The sequence below is a fragment of the Bos indicus x Bos taurus genome, chromosome 16 (assembly GCF_003369695.1).
Source record: "Bos indicus x Bos taurus breed Angus x Brahman F1 hybrid chromosome 16, Bos_hybrid_MaternalHap_v2.0, whole genome shotgun sequence".
NCBI classification, from domain to species: domain Eukaryota; kingdom Metazoa; phylum Chordata; class Mammalia; order Artiodactyla; family Bovidae; genus Bos; species Bos indicus x Bos taurus.
In genome coordinates this window covers 33,957,035-33,976,044 of record NC_040091.1, presented here as the reverse complement: position 1 = coordinate 33,976,044, position 19,010 = coordinate 33,957,035, and the positions used below count along the sequence as shown (strand labels likewise).

Here is a 19,010-nt window from a genome sequence, read left to right as displayed (position 1 = left end):
TCAGACATGACTGAAGTGACTTAGCAGCAGCAGCAACAGCAAGATAGAGTTAAGGCATTAAGAGGTACAATAAGTTACAAATAAATAAGTTACAAGAACATATTATTGTACAACATGGGGAATATAGACAATTACTTTATAATAACCTTAAATGGAGTATAATCTATAAAACTATTGAATCATTATTTTGATTCAATAATATTGAATTGAATCATCATATACTCAATCATTGAATCATCACACAGTCAAAATGAATATAGTATTGTAAATCAGCTTTGTAAATCAACTGTCTTGTTGTTTAGTTGCTAAGTCATGTCTGACTCCTTGTGACCCTGTGGGCTGTAGCCCTCCAGGCTCCTCTGTCCGTGGGTTTCCCAGGCAAGAATACTAGAGTGGCTTGCCAGTTCCATCTCCAGGAGATCTTCCTAACCCAGAGATCGAACCCGAGTGTCCTGCATTGCAGGCGTGTTCTCTTACCTCTAAGCACCACTATACTTCAATTAAAAAAAGAAATAGGTAAAATGGCTCACTTTTGATATTGGCATTATAAAAGGAAAAATACATTAAGAAATTTATAAGGGAAACAGGTTCATTGTGAGCTAAAATGGAGAAACTAGGAGAAAATCTAGAACAAAAGCTCTAGAGCCAGTTTTTGCCTTAGTCCACCTTTCATCATGATTGTTGGTTTCAGTTCAGTTCAGTCGCTCAGTCGTGTCCGACTCTCTGCGACCCCATGAATCGCAGCACGCCAGGCTCCCTGTCCATCACCAACTCCCCGAGTTCACTGAAACTCATGTCCATCGAGTCGGTGTTGTTTAGTACATTAGAAATCTATTTGTAGTACCAGGTGCTCTAGGCTTTTATATTCTTTCCTGTTCTTTGGGGGTGGAGGGGTGTAGATTAATGTTTCTCTTTCTCTTTAGACAGAAAAGCACGCAAATGTCAAATATGAAGCCAAAAACCCAGTCTTCTAAATTTGGGAGCAACACTAATTTAAAAACATGGTTGGGTTTGTCAATATAAACCATGGTAGATTAAAGTTAATCTAAATAGAGGAAAAATTTGTAGCTTAAGAAAAGGATAAAACAAATGGATGAAAAAACTCTTATTTTGGAGCAAAGTTAAATGGAATGTAAAAGGGGACTGCAAATATTTATAATGAACTTATGTCCCTTAATAAAAGGAAGAGTCAACACTTACTGTGCATTTACCATGACAAATGTTATTGTTTGAAAGGTACTTGCATCAACATACTTAGTCTTTACAGAAACCTTTCAAATAGGACATCATAATTGTCTTCATGATAGAGATGAAAAAAAGTGTGATAATAAAATTGAGAAATTTGCCCCAAATTGCAATTCTCCTAAGTGGTACAGCCAAATTCAAACACAGGGAATTTGGCCCCTATAGTCCATGTTCTTATTTCTATAATATGAAAGGAAGGAAAGGAAAAAGGATGAAGGAATGATGCTCAGTCACAAAAGCAATTTTAAAAGCCTCTCCTCTGGTGTCCTTATATCCTCATCACCAATATCCTTGGGGGATAATTTAATGACACTCTTAGAACTTAAAGTTTTGATATTTAATAGAATGTTCCATGAAAGGAACCAGGATTCATTAGACAGGAGACAAACACCAGGTCTCAGAATCAGAAAATTCAAAACGGGGCTGGAACAGCTTGTAGCTTCCAAGAGGCAAGGCTGCTCTCAGAGATATCTAGAACAATGTCCAAATGTACAAAAGACAGCTCCTTCTAGCCAAGAATAAAAAGGGCATTAAAAGGGAAAACAATGATTATAGTCTATTGGAGCAAGTTGTATCTGTTAAAATAGCTCTAAGGTCATGATAACAAAGAGATAGTACAAACTACTAGGAGGTGGTTGTCAATGCACAAAAGGTCTCTCAACACTATCTTCTAGAAATGTTATATATTGATGATCCACACTATATATGTCCTATTTTGGAGATGCCACTGGGTTATTAATATATAGATACCTCAGTGGCTCAGATGGTAAAGAATCTGGCTGCAATGCTGGAGACCCAGGTTCGACCCTTGGGTTGGGAAAATTCCCCTGGAGAAAGAAATGGTAACCCACTCCAGTGTTCTTGCTTGGAGAATCCCATGGACAGAGGAGCCTGGCAGGCTATATAGTCCATGGGGTTGCAAAGAGTCGGACACGACTGAGCAACTAACATTTTTGCACTTTCATGAATATAGTATATTATTTTAAAGTAAGTAAATAATGGATCAGAGAAAGAAATTCAGAAAATTAAGATACGAAAAACATAAAATAGGGAAGCCAGCTTTCTAACAGAGAAATTGTAAAATTTATACAATGTATATAAAGTGTGTGTGTGTGTTTGGTGGTGGAGGTGCCCTATTAAAGTGAGTCTGCCCTTATTATACTTTTTGTAGCCAAACCTTGGTGGTCTAGGCCACCCTTTATTAGAGAACAATTATTATAACTTACCCTACTCCCCTGGTGGCTCAGTGGTAAAGAATCCACCTGCAATGCAGGAGATGCAGGTTTGATCCCTTGGTCAGGAAGATCTCCTGGAGTAGGAAATAGCAATCCGCTCCAGTATTTGTGCCAAGGAAAATCCCATGGACAGATGAGCCTTGTGGGCTATAGTCCATATGGTTGCAAAGAGTTGGACATTACTGAGCAACTGAACACATATATAGTAACTTATACGTTAATTACCCAGCCTAAAATATTACATGGGTCCCATTTTATACAGACCCAAGTCCATTCACTTTATGGTAAAAGCAAATTACTGGGTTCAGGAATAGTGGGGATTATATATATATATATGTATATATATGTATATATATGTATATGTATATATATGTATATATATGTATATGTATATGTATATATAGAGAGAGAGCTAAAGAGAGAGAGACTGAGTTGGTCCATTCCCATTCCCTTTATGTTTCAGACCAAATGGGCACAAGCTAAAATGGATATGCAGATTTGTGAGTGAGCCCAACCAGGCTAGTAGTCACCCAGACCCATGACTGATTCACAAGGATGAGAGGCAAGTGTGAGGAAGCCCAGGAGCAGGGGTTGACATAATTAATAATTACCTGGATAGAAATGACAGCAAACATCCATCAATATGTTTAGAAGTCAACAATAGCCCACCTAGAAATGTATGTTTATTTAGCTTGTTTATTGAGAGTTTACGTTACTATAGTTTATGGGAATTGGGCTTGAGATGGAACAGGAACAAGGTGAAAAGTGACTCTGTGTGCATTTATCCACGAGGTGTGGTAAAGAAAAGTCCTTCTTCTAGTAAGTGTCTAATGCGGTCTCTAGTGGGGCAGTAACAATCCAAAACCACTGATGTAGGATTCGTCCAGGGGAGAGAGATATAACAGCAAAATGAAAAATGGAGGTCTCTCATCTGAATGGGTGAGTTCCACAGGTGAGCAGGTGTTCTGCATGTGAGCAGCAGTGGGAGGTAAGTTCCAGCATCTCTGGTCCCTGGGGATGTGACATGTGGGAAACACCATAGTGCATAGTTATATCTTGCGGGAATGGTGTAAAATAATTAGGGCCACTAGTGAACCACAAATTAGCCCAAACACAGGATGTATACAATCTCAACTGGCCATTTAAGTCATTCTTGACTCTCAATAATGCCCCAGAGCCTACTGAAATATAATTTCTTGGTAAAACTAGAAAATCTGCCTTTCACCCTCTCAGGTGATCAAGTGACGTGGAAGTTTACATTACTAGGGACTTATTAGCAATCAAAAACCCACAGGAAAATGATGGAAAGTACACATAAATTCAGTACAAGGAGACAGAGAAATAGGTCAAAGTCATTTACCGAGGTCAAAAGACCTTGTTTCTGAGCATAAAAACTGAGGTTGGTTGAAATACACTTTGGAAGATACATTTAGAGCAGTTATTTTATTGACTCTTATGGAAAACTATAATTGAGGGTATCATTATTCTACTATTAGAACAGTATTACAGAAGCTAAGTAATAAAAGAAACACAAGCTGGAATCAAGATTGCCAGGACGAATATCAATAACCTCAGATATGCAGATGACACCACCTTTATGGCAGAAACTGAAGAGGAACTCAAAAGCCTCTTGATGAAAGTGAAAGTGGAGAGTGAAAACGTTGGCTTAAAGCTCAACGTTCAGAAAACTAAGATCATGGCATCTTGTCCCATCACTTCATGGGAAATAGATGGGGAAACAGTGGAAACAGTGTCAGACTTTATTTTTTGGGGCTCCAAAATCACTGCAGATGGTGACTGCAGCCATGAAATTAAAAGACACTTACTCCTTGGAAGGAAAGTTATGACCAACCTAGATAGCATATTCAAAAGCAGAGATATTATTTTGCCAACAAAGGTCCGTCTAGTCAAGGCTATGGTTTTTCTGTGGTCATGTATGGATGTGAGAGTTGGACTCTGAAGAAGGCTGAGCACTGACGAATTGATGCTTTTGAACTGTGGTGTTGGAGAAGACTCTTGAGAGTCCCTTGGACTGCAAGGAGATCCAACCAGTCCATTCTGAAGGAGATCAGCCCTGGGATTTCTTTGGAAGGAATGATGCTAAAGCTGAAACTCCAGTACTCTGGCCACCTCGTGTGAAGAGTTGACTCATTGGAAAAGACTCTGATGCTGGGAGGGATTGGGGGCAGGAGGAGAAGGGTTGACAGAGGATGAGATGGCTGGATGGAATCACTGACTCGATGGACATGAGTCTGAGTGAACTCCGGGAGTCGGTGATGGACAGGGAGGCCTGGCGTGCTGTGATTCATGGGGTCTCAAAGAGTTGGACACAACTGAGTGACTGAACTGAACTGAACTGAAGTAATAAAAAGAAGAGAAATAAAATAAATCAGGAAATAATAAATCACAAATTGGATAATATTTATTGGGAGATACATGTTTTAGAGAGACATATAAAAACTCAACAAAGAAAGACATGTTGAGTGGGCGGTATGACTCAGAGCGGGAATCTTTCAGAGGACAGAAAGGTATCTAGGCTAGCTAGTAGAGATTAAATGAGTTAAAGTAATATATTTAGAAAAGAGTACACTGGGTAAAGAGACCTTGGAAAGGGGATGTCAAAACAGTGAGAAGCTGCTGACAGACTGTAGGATGTCTTGTATTCTTTCAACTTTCAGGAGTGAGGAGAGCTACAAACACAGAGGGAGCTTAATTACAAAGGTAATGAGATCTCAGCAAAGGTTGCACTGAGCAAGTAGCACTCTTTAGGATAATGACACCATAAGGAGAAGAACATAAAAAGAAAACTTTGCGAGTGAAAGTGTTAGTCGCTCAGTCGTGTCCAACTCTTTGTGACTCCACGGACTATAGCCTGCCAGGCTCCTCGGTCCATGGGATTCTCCAGACAAGAATACTGGAGTGGGTTGCCATTCCATTCTCCAGGGATCTTCCTGACCAAGAATTGAACCCTGGTCTCCCACATTGCAGGCAGATTCTTTACCATCTGAGCCCATATAAGGAGAAGAACATAAAAAGAAAACGATGTGAGTGAGTAAAGGGTAACTGGAAGCTGAGCATCATGTGACTTCCTCAGCACCACCTTGAGGCTGGAAAGGTTAATGACAGGAAAAGGTCATGAGAGGAGGACTAGAACTTTGTAGAGAAGGGCTAAGTTGAGACTGGTATGCTAGGACTTCTGCAGATTGGTGGTTTTCCCCCCTAGTCTATATCAGCACTAGCGTACTCAGTGGGTGCATCTCCAAACAATGTTACTTCTTTTACCTGGGACATCCCTGCTTCAAGGAACCCAGGACTGAAGAACAAGGAACTCACTCTCTCTGCAATCCGGTGGCGGGGGTGAGCAATGGCTGAGGATGTCCTGAGAATAGGATGGGCAGGACTAGGAGTCAACCAGTTTAAGAACTGGCAGCATGGTTGAGGCACAAGATCCAAGGAGGCAAGTAAGAGTACAGGATGCTACAGTAAGTATCCAAGACACACTGGTCATGGTCTAAGAAATGGATAAAAACAAAACGAAACCAGAAGGGGCTGGTAGTATAGGAGGAGGTTTAGGGAAAAGGGAGATTGAATATGCAAATCAGTAATGGCCAGTCCACATATATATATATATGTGTGTGTGTGTGTGTGTGTGTGTGTATGGATATATATATATGGTAGAACTCTGACCTCATAACCTGCAGCAACCTGCCCAGGAAACCAACTTCTTATCTATAATAACCAGCCCAGGAAGTCAGCCTGCTCTAAGTCAGACTTGTAGGAAAGAGGATTGCTATCTCTAATAATAATCCAGGAAACTAAACAATAACTTCTGAAATCAAGATAGCCATAACTTGATTAATAACTGCCATCTTCCCTAATTTTTGTCCCTACTTCCAATTTAGAACCAACCAGAGAAAACAAATACGTACCCCTAACCCATCACGTAGGATGCCTGCTTCTAGCTAGCCTGCCTCCAGCTCCACCAGGCCAACAGGGCACACCACGATGAACTTTCCCCCTCCGCTGCCTGCCTCTGAGTCTCTGCTAAAACACAAGTGACTGAGGTGAACTGCCTTGCCACAGCAAGCTCTGGATCAATAGCTCTGTTCTCATGTTTACTTCACTCATTCTCATACGTTCATTCTCTTTGTTTACCTCCACAGAATCAAAGACTACTAAAATCAAGATGAAGAGTAGATTCAGGATGAGTGTGAAGCTGGGGGGCGGTGGTGGGAAGGAAGCTAGTTGCGACTAGAGAAGGGGGATTCTGTATGCTTAGGAAGGGACAGGGAGAGGGCTGACATTTATATATTGCTTGTTATGAGTTTCCTGTGGCTTGGTTGTAGATTTATACAATTTACTGAAGCCTCATAAAACCTTGTGAGAGAGATTTTGTTTAATCTACCATTTTAAGGGAAATAAAACTAAAACAGTTTTCATAACCCATCAGGAGTGGAGGGGCATCCAAAGCCAGGTTTCCTCTTTCTACTCTGCCAGGCCACTCCCCTAAACCTCCTCTGGCTTTCCCACTGCACTTCTGACCACAGTCACCATGACTGTCTCATGAACTATGTTGCAACTCCTTGTTCAGTCCTTTGTTGCTATGCAAAAAGGTGAATAACATAAATTACATATCTTGCCCAAGTTTACACAGTCAGTAAGTGGTGGAATGTACATTTGAATCCAAATCTTTCAAATTTCAAAGTCCATGGTCTTTCACTACATTAAGCTACTTGGGAGGTAGAGCAGTTTGCTGGCAGGTGCAAAGGCAAAGTGGACACTAAATTTATTGACTTGAAGTAGTTAAATACAGTAAAGCTAGGGTATTGAAAATTTTTACAGTTACTAATGATGATGGCAAGAGATGGGACTGGTGGTTCGAAGGCCTATTGTTGTTGTTTAGTCACTCGGTCATGTCCGACTATTTTGCGATCCCATGGACTGTAGCCAGACAGGCTCTTCTATCCATGGGATTTCCCAGGCAAGAATACTGGAGTGGGTTGCCATTTGATTCTTCAGGGGATCTTCCTGATCCAGGAATCAAATCCACATCTCCTGCACTGCAGGCAGATTCTTTACTGCTGAGCCACCATCCCAGCCCAGAAGGTCTGTTAGCCAGGTACAAAAGGAGGGAGTCCTGGAAGTTAGATGGTAATGTTGCCTATAGTGATAAGGAGATAGTGACTGACATAAGAAAAGTTCATCAAATTAAAATGAGAATGATTGATGGTGGGGAATGGACTGTCCCACTGGAGACTGGGATTGGATGGGGGTTTAAGAAATTGCAGTTGCCTTGCCTCCACCCTGTGCTCTGGAGAGAGGAGAAAAAGCAGAAGCTTCTCAGGATGAGGACAGGAGGAAGCCAGATATAACCTAGGCAGATATACAAAAGTGACAAGGCTGAGAATGCAGGAGAAAAGAAATGCAAGACACAGAAGAGACTGTAGACACAAGGAAGATCTGGAGGGGCTGCAAGTTCTGGAAAAGAGTTGCAGGGCTTCCGGGGTGGCACTAGTGGTAAAGAATCTGCCTGCCAAACAGGAGATATAGAGGCTTGGGTTCGACACCTGGGTTGGGAAGATCCCCTAGAAAAGGAAATGGCAACCTACTCCAGTATTCTTGCCTGGAGAATCCCATGGAGAGAGGAGCCTGGTGGGCTATACTCCATAGGGTCGTAAAGAATCGGACATGACTGAAGCAACTTAGCACATGCAACCTAGAGATCAAGGCAATAATTGCAACTACCCAAGGAAAAGAAAGCAGGAAAATGGTTGGTAATTGGAAGAATACATTCTAGATGGAGGGAGAAGCAATATTGAGTCATTAGGATTTAGTTATTGATTAAGATGGAAGAAATAACTAGGTCAAATTCCAGTTGTATGAGTTGAAAATTAAAATTAGATTAAATTTTATAATAGATTTCTCCAAGTGAAAATAGGCATAATTTGAAGGTTTCCCCTTTTTTTGTTGTAAAAAACATATAACTCATAACGTTTGTTAAAAGATCCTAGGTATTTTGTCTTATGGAAGTCATTACAGTTTGATCTTTACAAAGTTGCCTTCTAGATTCTGGAGTTTGCCATTTAAAGTACTCAGCAGTCTTCATTACAGGTGAGGTGAGAGGGAGGGGCTGAGCCACCCCCGTGAATAAGTATGAGTCACTGGCCCCCTGCCCACAGTATGCTTATATGTGTCATGTAACAGATTAGCACAAGGTCGTGACGCAGACAGTTTTCAGGAGGAACATAATGATGATCTATTGCTTTTCTATTGCTTTCCTGATAATCCCAATATAATTTTCCTCCCAAATTCAGTCTGGGAAGTAAACATATTTAGGAACACCTATCTAGCATGAAGGAATAACCTAAAATGTATACTGATTTCTCTCTTGTACCCTTTGTTCTATACAGCACGGTTGCCTAGTAATTAAACTATAATGTATCATGGGTTAAAAAGAACCCCAAATTTCTATTGTCTTATCCAGATTTTTTTTCTGTTGGACATTCAACCCTCAAGGCAAAATATCTAGGATAAAAACTTACATATATATTACTAGGCTGTGGTTGATTTTAAGCTAGAAAAGAGGGGGCACTTTGACTAATGCTTTTCAAAGGGAAAAAACAATATTTAAAATTCATTACAAGCACTAATTCCTAATAACCATGTAATTTTATGGCCTCACTTCGACTCTGCAGCACACAAACATAAAAATAAACCTCTTGTTTCTCTGCCACATCTTGGTACTTTTTTACATTCTCCTACGAACCTCAAAAAACAAAGTAGCACCTAGGGAGGAGTTGGATGAGGAGATTTATGAGGATAAAACCATGCTATGATGGCTCTGCAGTCAGAAGTGACCCTAGGGAAATGTTATTTAGTGTACTTGAAGAAAAAATAATACAGATATGTAACAATAAAGCTGTTGTAATTTCTGGATGAAAAATAAACTTTGTGCTAAACTGGGACAGACTGAGGAAGTGCATGTCTTCTCATAGATATGCTTATTTATTTGATCCCTAATTTTAAGTTGGAATTTTCCCTGAGATGTGTGTTTAACTTCTGATTAACAACAACTAGCACGGCGTCCTCAGTCTGTGGAGGCTTTCATTACTGCTGAGCTTATTATGGAACAAATCAAAACCTCATACACAGAGGTCTCCAGAAAGGCAGGTTGTTGCAAAATTTCATTTTGTCAACACAATTCTGTACAGAATATTCCCAAACTGTAAAGTGAAGTAAAGTATGATTCATTTTTATTCCCTTAGTCTAAATAAATGTAAAATCAGCAGTGGACAGTGACTCATGCCTCAGCTTAACCCAATAGGCAGTTAGGTGCTCATGTGTGTTTATAATATTTTTCTCTCACTGTCCAAGACCCCCTCTGATTTTCTCACCCACTCCCTGAAAGAGAATTTTTAAATTTCTGTTTGTTACCTCTTACCGACATTTATTTTGACAATTTTTTTCTGACAGTCCATCTTCATCCTCTCCCATGATATCCACAGCTGAAAATATCAATGCAACGAGAATGGCAAAGCAGCACACCAGCGCAAAGATCACGATGCACTTCTGCTGGGACTGCAAGAGAGAAAGAAGATAAAGAAAAGTAAGTGAAGCAGCTTTGGCTTAGGAACCTCAAGCTGTGACAGCTTTTTTAAAAGTTCCATGCAAAACCCTTTGGGGAAGAGTTAGTTTTGTTGCTGCCAGAGCAGCACTACTCTCTGGGTGAAATGTCTAAGACCTTTATGCTTATTCCTTAACATAGCTTTCAAACCCTTGCTAAATATGTAATCTATTAAATAATTCATGTGCTACATCAAGACTTCCAAATGAATTTGCTCTTTTTCTTTCTAATCAAAAGTAGTCCAGAAAAGATGACTGTAAGGCCCATTACTACAAATTAAAAATGAAACACAAGGTACCTCAGTAATTATTCTCAGTTCCCTGTTACCACCACTATGCAAACTATGTTGAAACTCTGTATCCTCTCACTTTTCCCATCTCATCTTCTTCTTAAGATCTTTATGGTGCAATGACTTCAGGAAAGATGCCCTCTGTGGTCAGGATGAATTCTGCACTTTGACCAAAAAACTGAATCTATCAGATGCCAGCATCATGGGTCTTTAGGCGACATCATGCATTTCAAAACACTGAATAAAATCTTAACCAACGTTCATAGTGTTGATATGATTTTCACTTAGAAACCCAAGCCCAAGTTTCAGGTGTCAAAATAAATCATGTCCTTATCTTTAGGCCCAAGTGTTATAATGTTATCCCTATATCCAGGGGTTCATGGTCAAAGGTGGCAGAAAATAAGGCTATGTTACTAGGCAAGAGCCATGACCACTGGGACAAATAATTTTGCCTACATTCCTTTTATTAGATAAATTGAGATGGGGAGAAGAGGAGAAAGAACCATTTTTAAAAATATTTTTTGCAGCTTCTAGGGAGTATTTTCAGAAGGAGCAAGAGTGACCTTTGACCAGGCAGCCAGGAGTACTCTCTTAGCAATGGGACACATATATGCACAGATATGCATGCACACGCACATGGATTTCAGAGCTTTGGTGAAACCAGCTGGCTTTGTTTCCTCCTACCACCCTCCTGCCCTTCATCCCTGCAGCCACATGGTCTCCAAAGAATCATGGAATCTTCTAAAGTACAGTGTCCAGTTTGTCCAGGGGCAGCCTCAGGTTACAGATTACACAGAAAGATGTAGTTTGGAAATAATGATGTTTCTGTGACCAGGCACCATCAGTTCAAATGGTTGTTTCTTTCTAGTGTTTTCTAACCTTCCCTCAGGTCTCATCTCACAGAAGAACCTGTTCCAAATCTATTCGTGCCTGTCATTATGTTCTACTGCACATTCGGGGATAAAGTGGGAGAAAAAACAAGTAAGATATACCACTGATCTTTAACCACATGCTCTGGGTATCTCTAGGGCATGGGTTGTTTTATTCCTTCCATCTACAAGCAATAAGCAAAGAGCCTAACAAATAGAAGGTGCTCAAGAGGTGGTTATTGTATAAACAAATACAGAGTGAATGAATGAAATGAAAATCACCATGCAAATGGAGAGCAACAAGAGATTTCTTTCAGTGACCTTCCTGAAAAAAAAAAGAAAGGTTCATTTCCACATTTTGGTGACTGTAAATCTTGCAGCTCATTCTTTTTCACACTGTTTGGGAGCTAGAGGCAAATCTATGGGCCAAGCTTATCAACTCTGCAAAATTCTGCAGAACAGATTATGCATTCATCCTTGCTCCTTTACTTGGCATTCATCCTTGAATCTTCACTAATTTTATTTTTAAGAAGCAGCACTGTAAACTTGTTGAAGGCTCAGACTTTAGAAAAAGATTGCTTGGATTCTGCCACTTAATAGTTGTATGCCCTTGGGCAAGTATTTAGTCTTTATGCTTTAGATTCTTTGTCTGTAAAATGGGCATAATAACAACAACTGCCTTATAGAATTGTTATTAAAAATTAAATTAAATAAGATGCTTTATGTAAGTACTTAGAACAGTGCCCCCAAAATAAAGAGCACTAAATGAGTGCCATTGTTAGTATATTGTACTAACATGCATCTCTGTAAGCTGAATTTTGAACCAGTTCATATAGTGGGTACTGTATGCAGGTCAAGAAGCAAGAGTCAGAACCAGACATGGAACAATGAACTGGTTCAAAATTCAGAAAAGAGTATGTCAAGGCTGTATATTGTCACCCTGTTTATTTAACTTATATGCAAAATACATCATGTGAAATGCTGGGCTGGATGAATCACAAGCTGGAATCAAGATTGCTGGGATAAATATCAACAACCTCAGGTATGCAGATGACATCACCCTAATGGCAGAAGGCCAAGAGGAACTAAAGAGCCTTTTGATGAAAGTGAAAGAGGAGAGTGAAAAAGTTGGCTTAAAACTCAACATTCAAAAAACTAAGATCATCACTTCATGCAAACACATGGGTGGAGGGGGTGGAGAAAACACTGGCAGATTTTATTTTCTTAGGCTCCAAAATCACTACAGACGGTGACTGCATTTATGAAATTAAAAGATGTTTGCTCCTTGGAAAAAAAGCCGTGACAAACCTAGACAGCATAATCAAAAGCATAGACATTACTTTGCTGACAAAGGTCCATATAATCAAAGCTACGGTTTTTCTAGTGGTCATGTCTGGATGTGAAAGTTGTATCATGAAGAAGACTGAGCGCTGAAAAATTGATGCCTTTGACCTGTGGTGTTGGAGAAGACTCTTAAGAGTCCCTTGGACAGTAAAGAGATGAAACCATTCTTAAAGGAAATTAACCCTGAATATTCATTGCAAGGACTAATGCTGAAGCTCCAATACTTTGGCCACCTGAGTTGAAAAGCCTACTCATGGCATCACCGACTCAATGGACATGAGTTTGAGCAAACTTGGGGAGATAGCGAAGGACAGGGAAATCTGGCCTGCTGCAGTTCATGGGGTCGCAGAGTTGGACATAATTTAGCAACTGAACAACAGCAACAAATTCTTAAATAATCTAAACTTCTAACTTAAGAACGTAGAATTTCTTTTAAAAAAAAAGCAAGATAAAATGAAATTGGAGAAATGGAAATAATACAGACCAAAATTCATTTAAAGAGAAAATTGAAAATACCAAGAAGATTTAACAATGAAACAAAAGCCTGGTTCTTTTGGAAGATCAATAAAATTGATAAATTTTCAGCTATACATATATGAAAACAGAAAGAAGACACAAATTGAAAAAAGCTCTTTAAAGTCACATAAAATGAACCATAAAGAAGGTAATATTATGAATAAGTTGAAATTAATCAGTGTAGATAAAATGGACAACTTTGCAAAATAAAATTATTAAACCTCACTCAACAAGAAACAGGTAAACTTAATACCCTTATATCAATTAAAGGAAATGAGTTTTTAAATTTAAAACGTTCACACAGAAGAAACTCCAAGTTTAGGTGGTATCATTTTAGAAATCAGTTCAGTTCAGTTCAGTGGCTCAGTTGTGTCTGACGCTTTGCGACCCCATGGACTGCAGCATGCCAGGCTTCCCTGCCCATCACCAACCCTGGAGCTTACTCAAACTCATGTCCATTGAGTCAGTGATTCCATCCAACCATCTCATTCTCTGTCATCCCCTTCTCCTCCTGTCTTCAATCTTTACCAGCATCAGGGCCTTTTCCAGTGAGTCAGTTCTTTTCATCAGGTGGCCAAAGTATGGAGTTTTGGCTTCAGCATCGGTCCTTCCAATGAATATTCAGGACTGATTTCCTTTAGGATAGACTGGTTGGATCTCCTTGCAGTCCAAGGGACTCTCAGGAGTCTTCTCCAACACCATACTTCAAAAACATCAATTCTTTGGCTCTCAGCTTTCTTTATAGTCTAACTCTCACATCCATACATGACTACTGGAAAAACCATAGCTTTGACTAGACAGACCTTTGACAGCAAAGTAATGTCTCTGCTTTTTAATATGCTGTCTAGGTTGGTCATATCTTTTCTTCTAGGGAGCAACTGTCTTTTAATTTCATGGCTGCAGTCACCATCTGCAGTGACTTTGGAGCCCAAGAAAATAAAGTCTCTCACTGTTGCCATTGTTTCACATCTATTTGCCATGAAGTGATGGGACTGGATGCCATGATCTCAGCTTTCTGAATGTTGAGTTTTAAGCCAACTTTTTCACTCTCTTTCACTTTCATCAGGGGGCTCTTTAGTTCTTCGCTTTCTGCCATAGGGGTGATATCATCTGCATATCTAGGTTATTGATATTTGTCCTGGCAATCTTGATTCCAGCTTGTGCTTCATCCAGCCCAGCATTTCGCATGATGTACTCTGCATAGAAGTTAAATAAACAGGGTGACAATATAGCTTTGACATACCCCTTTCCCCATTTGGAACCAGTCTGTTGTTCCATGTCCAGTTCTGTTGCTTCTTGACCTGCATACAGATTTCTCAGGAGGCAGGTCAGGTGGTCTGGTATTCCCATCTCTTTCAGAATTTTCCACAGTTTGTTGTGATCCACACAGTCAAAGGCTTTGGCATAGTCAATAAAGCAGAAATAGATGTTTTTCTGGAACTCTCTTGCTTTTTCAATGATCCAACGGATTTTGGCAATTTGATCTCTGGTTCCTCTGCCTTTTCTAAATCCAGATCAAACATCTGGAAATTCATGGTTCACGTACTGCTGAAGCCTGGCTTGGAGAACTTTGAGCATTACTTTACTAGCGTGTGAGATGAGTGCAATTGTGTGGTAGTTTGAGCATTCTTTGGCATTGCCTTTCTTTGGGATTGGAATGAAAACTGACCTTTTCCAGTCCTGTGGCCACTGCGGAGTTTTCCAAATTTGTGGCATATTGACTGCAGCACTTTCACAGCACCATCTTTCAGGATTTGAAATAGCTTAACTGGAATTCCATCACCTCCACTAGCTTTGTTTGTAGTGATGCTTCCTAAGGCCCACTTGACTTCACATTCCAGGATGTCTGGCTCTAGGTGAGTGATCACACCATCATGATTATCTGGGTCATGAAGACCTTTTTTGTAGAGTTCTTCTGTGTATTCTTGCCACCTCTTCTTGATATCTTCTGCTTCTGTTAGGTCCATACCATTTCTGTCCTTTATTGAGCCCATCTTTGCATGAAATGTTCCCTTGGTATCTCTAATTTTCTTGAAGAGATCTCTAGTCTTTCCCATTCTGTTATTTTCCTCTATTTCTTTGCATTGATTTTAGAAATAAACATTATCAATTCCATAAAAATTTTTCCAGAAAATGGAAGAGAGGGAAAATCTTCCCAACACATTACCAAACACTTAAAAAAACTTTTTTCTATTGTTTAGTGATGCACTGCCTAGAAAACCAAGACACTACAGTCATATTGCAACATTTATTTAATGTCTACCCCACTCAAAAGGAGCACAGGGAGGGATCTGCAATGGCCATAACCTCAACAGGGAACAGAATTTCTCAGTTTTCTTCAGAATTTTTACAACAATTGCAGAAGATCTTATCCATCTGAGCACATGTTGAACTGAAAGATAAAACTCCAGCTACACAGTCTGCCTTTTTTTTTTTAATGCCTAATACAGTTCTCCCAGTGGTACTTAAGGGTGTCCCTCTTTTAGGAAATTTTCACTCTTTTTGCCAGACCAATAATGAAAAGTATTTCTACAGTAACATAAGGCTTATATTTTTTCCCTTTCAAGGACATGCAAATTCATTATCTGATCATGCATGAATTTTCTACCTTTTGGTCTTTTTCACTAAATTGAGCTCTTTGAGTTCTACAATCTTGCCTAAATCTACATGCATGGCATGGCAGACATGATCAATAAACATTTATTGAATAACTGATGAATAAATAATAAGGGGAAAGGGCTAAAAAATCAAAATGGTGATTGTTGTTTTTTATAACCCTGTTTATTTATTATTTATACACTTTCCCATGGATTCCCATAACAGAAGAAGTTTTATTTGTAAAATTGAACATGAAAAAAATTAAAGAGATCAAAATTAGCTAACACAAAGGATAACACTGTAGTGGAGATGGCATCTTTTCCAAAATATCAGGACGGAAAACAAAAACTCAAGTTTGAGTCAACATGTTAACTGAGCACAAGAACCTACTCCCAATATTATACTAAATCATTAGAGATGAAGAACAGATATAATAATGATAATGATAATTCTATAATAGTGTTTGACAACTAAAAGTTACCTTCGATGGACAAGAAATTTTGAAGATTTACTGTAAATTAGATTGATCAAGGAGATCAAAGCCAAGACAGATATGCATACATACATGGTAAGTCACTTCAATTGTGTCCAACTCTGTGCGACCCTACTGTAACCCACCAGGCTCCTCTGTCCATGGGATTCTCCAGGCAAGAATACTGGAGTTGTTGCCACTTCCTATTCCAGGGGATCTTCCTCGGCCAGGGATTGAACCCATGTCTGTTACTTCTCCTGCCTTGACAAGTGGGTTCTTTCCCACTAGTGCCACCTGGGAATCCCCAAGACACACATGCTGCTGCTGCTGCTAAGTCACTTCAGTCGTGTCCGATTCTGTGCGACCCCATAGACAGCAGCCCACCAGGCTCCCCCGTCCCTGGGATTCTCCAGGCAAGAACACTGGAGTGGGTTGCCATTTCCGTCTCCAATGCATGAAAGTGAAAAGTGAAAGGGAAGTCGCTCAGTTGTGTCCGACTCTTTGCGACCCCATGGACTGCAGCCCACCAGGCTCCTCCATCCATGGGATTTTCCAGGCAACAGTACTGGAGTGGGGTACCATTGCCTTGGAAAACACAAACAGCTATAAAGGAGAGCTCTAAGTGTAGAGGTGATAGAATGAACTGGAAGGAACTTTGGAATGACAGACACTATACAGGCACACCTCAGAGATATTGCAGGCTTGGTTCCAGATGACTGCAATAAAGTAAATATCATCATAAAGTGAAAATGAAGTTGCTCAGTTGTGTCTGACTCTTTGTGACCCCGTGGACTGTAGCCCACCAGGCTCCTTCATCCATGGGATTCTCCAGGCAAGAATACTGGAGTGGGTTGCCATTTCCTTCTCCAGGGGATCTTCCCTACCCAGGGATCGAACACAGGTCTCCCGCATTGCAGGCAGACGCTTTAACCTCTGAGCCACCAGGGACAGCAAATATCATAATAAAGTAAGCCACAAATATTTTGGTTTCCCAGTACTTATAAATTTATGTTTACACCATAGTGAAGTCTATTAAGTGTAAAACAGCATTATGTCTAAAAAAACAATGCACATATCTTCACTAAAAATGCTTTATTGGCACTAAAAGTGCCAACCATCATCTGAGCTTTCCGTGAGTCATCATATGTTTGCTGGTGGCGGGTGTTGCCTTGACGTTGATGGCTGCTGGCTGATCAGGGTGGTGGTTGCTGAAGAATGAGGTGACTGCAGCAATTTCTTAAAATAAGACAGTGTAGTTTGCCACATCAGTTGATTCTTCCTTTCGTAGGTGATTTCTCTGTAACGTGCAATGGCAATGTTATCTTTTACCCACCATAGTACTTCTTTCAGAACTGTGGTCAGTCTTCTCGACTACTGCCATGGCTTAATCAACTAAGTTTATGTAATAATCTCAATCCTCTGTTGTCATTTCAACATTCTTCACAGCCTCTTCACCAGGAATAGATTCCATCCCAAGAGACCACTTTCTTTGTGGTTTCTCATTCATAAAAAGCAACTCCCCATCTGTTCAAGTTTGACCATTGCAGTAATTCAGTCACACTTTCAGACTCTACTTCCAATTCTAGTTACTTCCTTCAACGAAGTCTTGAAACCCTCAAAGTACACTTAGAATATTCAGTAAACCATGTTGTAAACAGATTTGATATCATCTAGACTCAGTTGTTCCATTCATAGAGCACAGGCAGAGTAAATTTAATGTAATTCTTAGGGGCCCTAGGATTTTTGAAATGATAAATGAGCACTGGCTTCAACTTAAAGTCATTGGCTTCCTCTAACAAGAGAGTCAGCCTATCTTTAGAAGTTCTGAAGTTAGGCATTGACTTTTCTCTATAGCTATGAGGGTTCCCTTATGGCTCATCTGGTGAACAATCTGCCTGCAATGCCCTGGGTTTGATTCCTGGGTTGGGAAGATCCCCGGAAGAAGGGAAAGGCTACTCTCTCCAGTATTCTGGCCTGGAGAATTCTATAGTCCATGGGATGGCAAAGAGTCAGACCCGACTGAGTGACTTTCACTTTTTCACTATAACTACGAAAGTCCTAGATGGCATCTTCTTCTAATATAAGGTTGTTTTGTCCACACTGATATGTCTTTCAATATATCATAGTAAGCCCAAGTCCTTTCTGCTTACTGTGATTGGAGATTTTTTTCTGAAGTCAGTTGGTTAAGACTGCTTCATGTTTCTTATACAAATTATTTTTTCCCAATCACAGTAAAGGTTGACATGTCATCCAATTGGGGGCAAAAGAAAAAAATCTGTCATTTCATATAGCCACCTTCATTAATTATCTTGGCCAGATCTTCTAACTTCTTGCAGCTTCTACATCAGCACTTGCTGCTTCATCTTGCACTTCTGTTATAGAGATACCTTCCTTCCTTTAAGTTCATGAACCAACCTCTGATAACTTAAAACTTTTCTTCTGAAATTTCCTTATCTTTCTCAGCACTCATAGAATTGAATATGCAACCTCAAAGTTGCATCTTCCTATATACAGAAAAGTGCTAAATTAATTAACTCTGCATTTAATGACCACATACTTGCAGTCTGTAGATCTGTATTGTGAAGGATGGGCAAAGAAGTATAATACAATATGATCTACACCTCTATGGGGCTGGGGAGAGGGATGTGACTGTGATCCATTTCATGGAAGAGTTCCATCAGTTCAGTTCAGTTCAGTCACTCAGTTGTGTCTGACTCTTTGCGACCCCTGAACCTCAGCATGCCAGGCCTCCCTGTCCATCTGAGCAGGCCAATTCTGTTGCCTCCCACCTTCTCTTCTATGCACATCTAATTTCTGG

The 19,010-nt window shown here is 39.9% G+C and overlaps 1 protein-coding gene across 1 annotated transcript in view; it reads right to left on the bottom strand.

The window, feature by feature from the left end:
- PLD5 (phospholipase D family member 5) overlaps nucleotides 1-19,010 on the bottom strand; it is a 419,990-nt gene that overhangs the window by 214,826 nt on the left and 186,154 nt on the right. Inside the window, exon 2 of the mRNA XM_027564717.1 lies at nucleotides 9,922-10,058. Within this exon, the coding sequence (XP_027420518.1) occupies nucleotides 9,922-10,058 (137 nt within the window). The remainder of the gene's footprint in view (nucleotides 1-9,921; nucleotides 10,059-19,010) is intronic.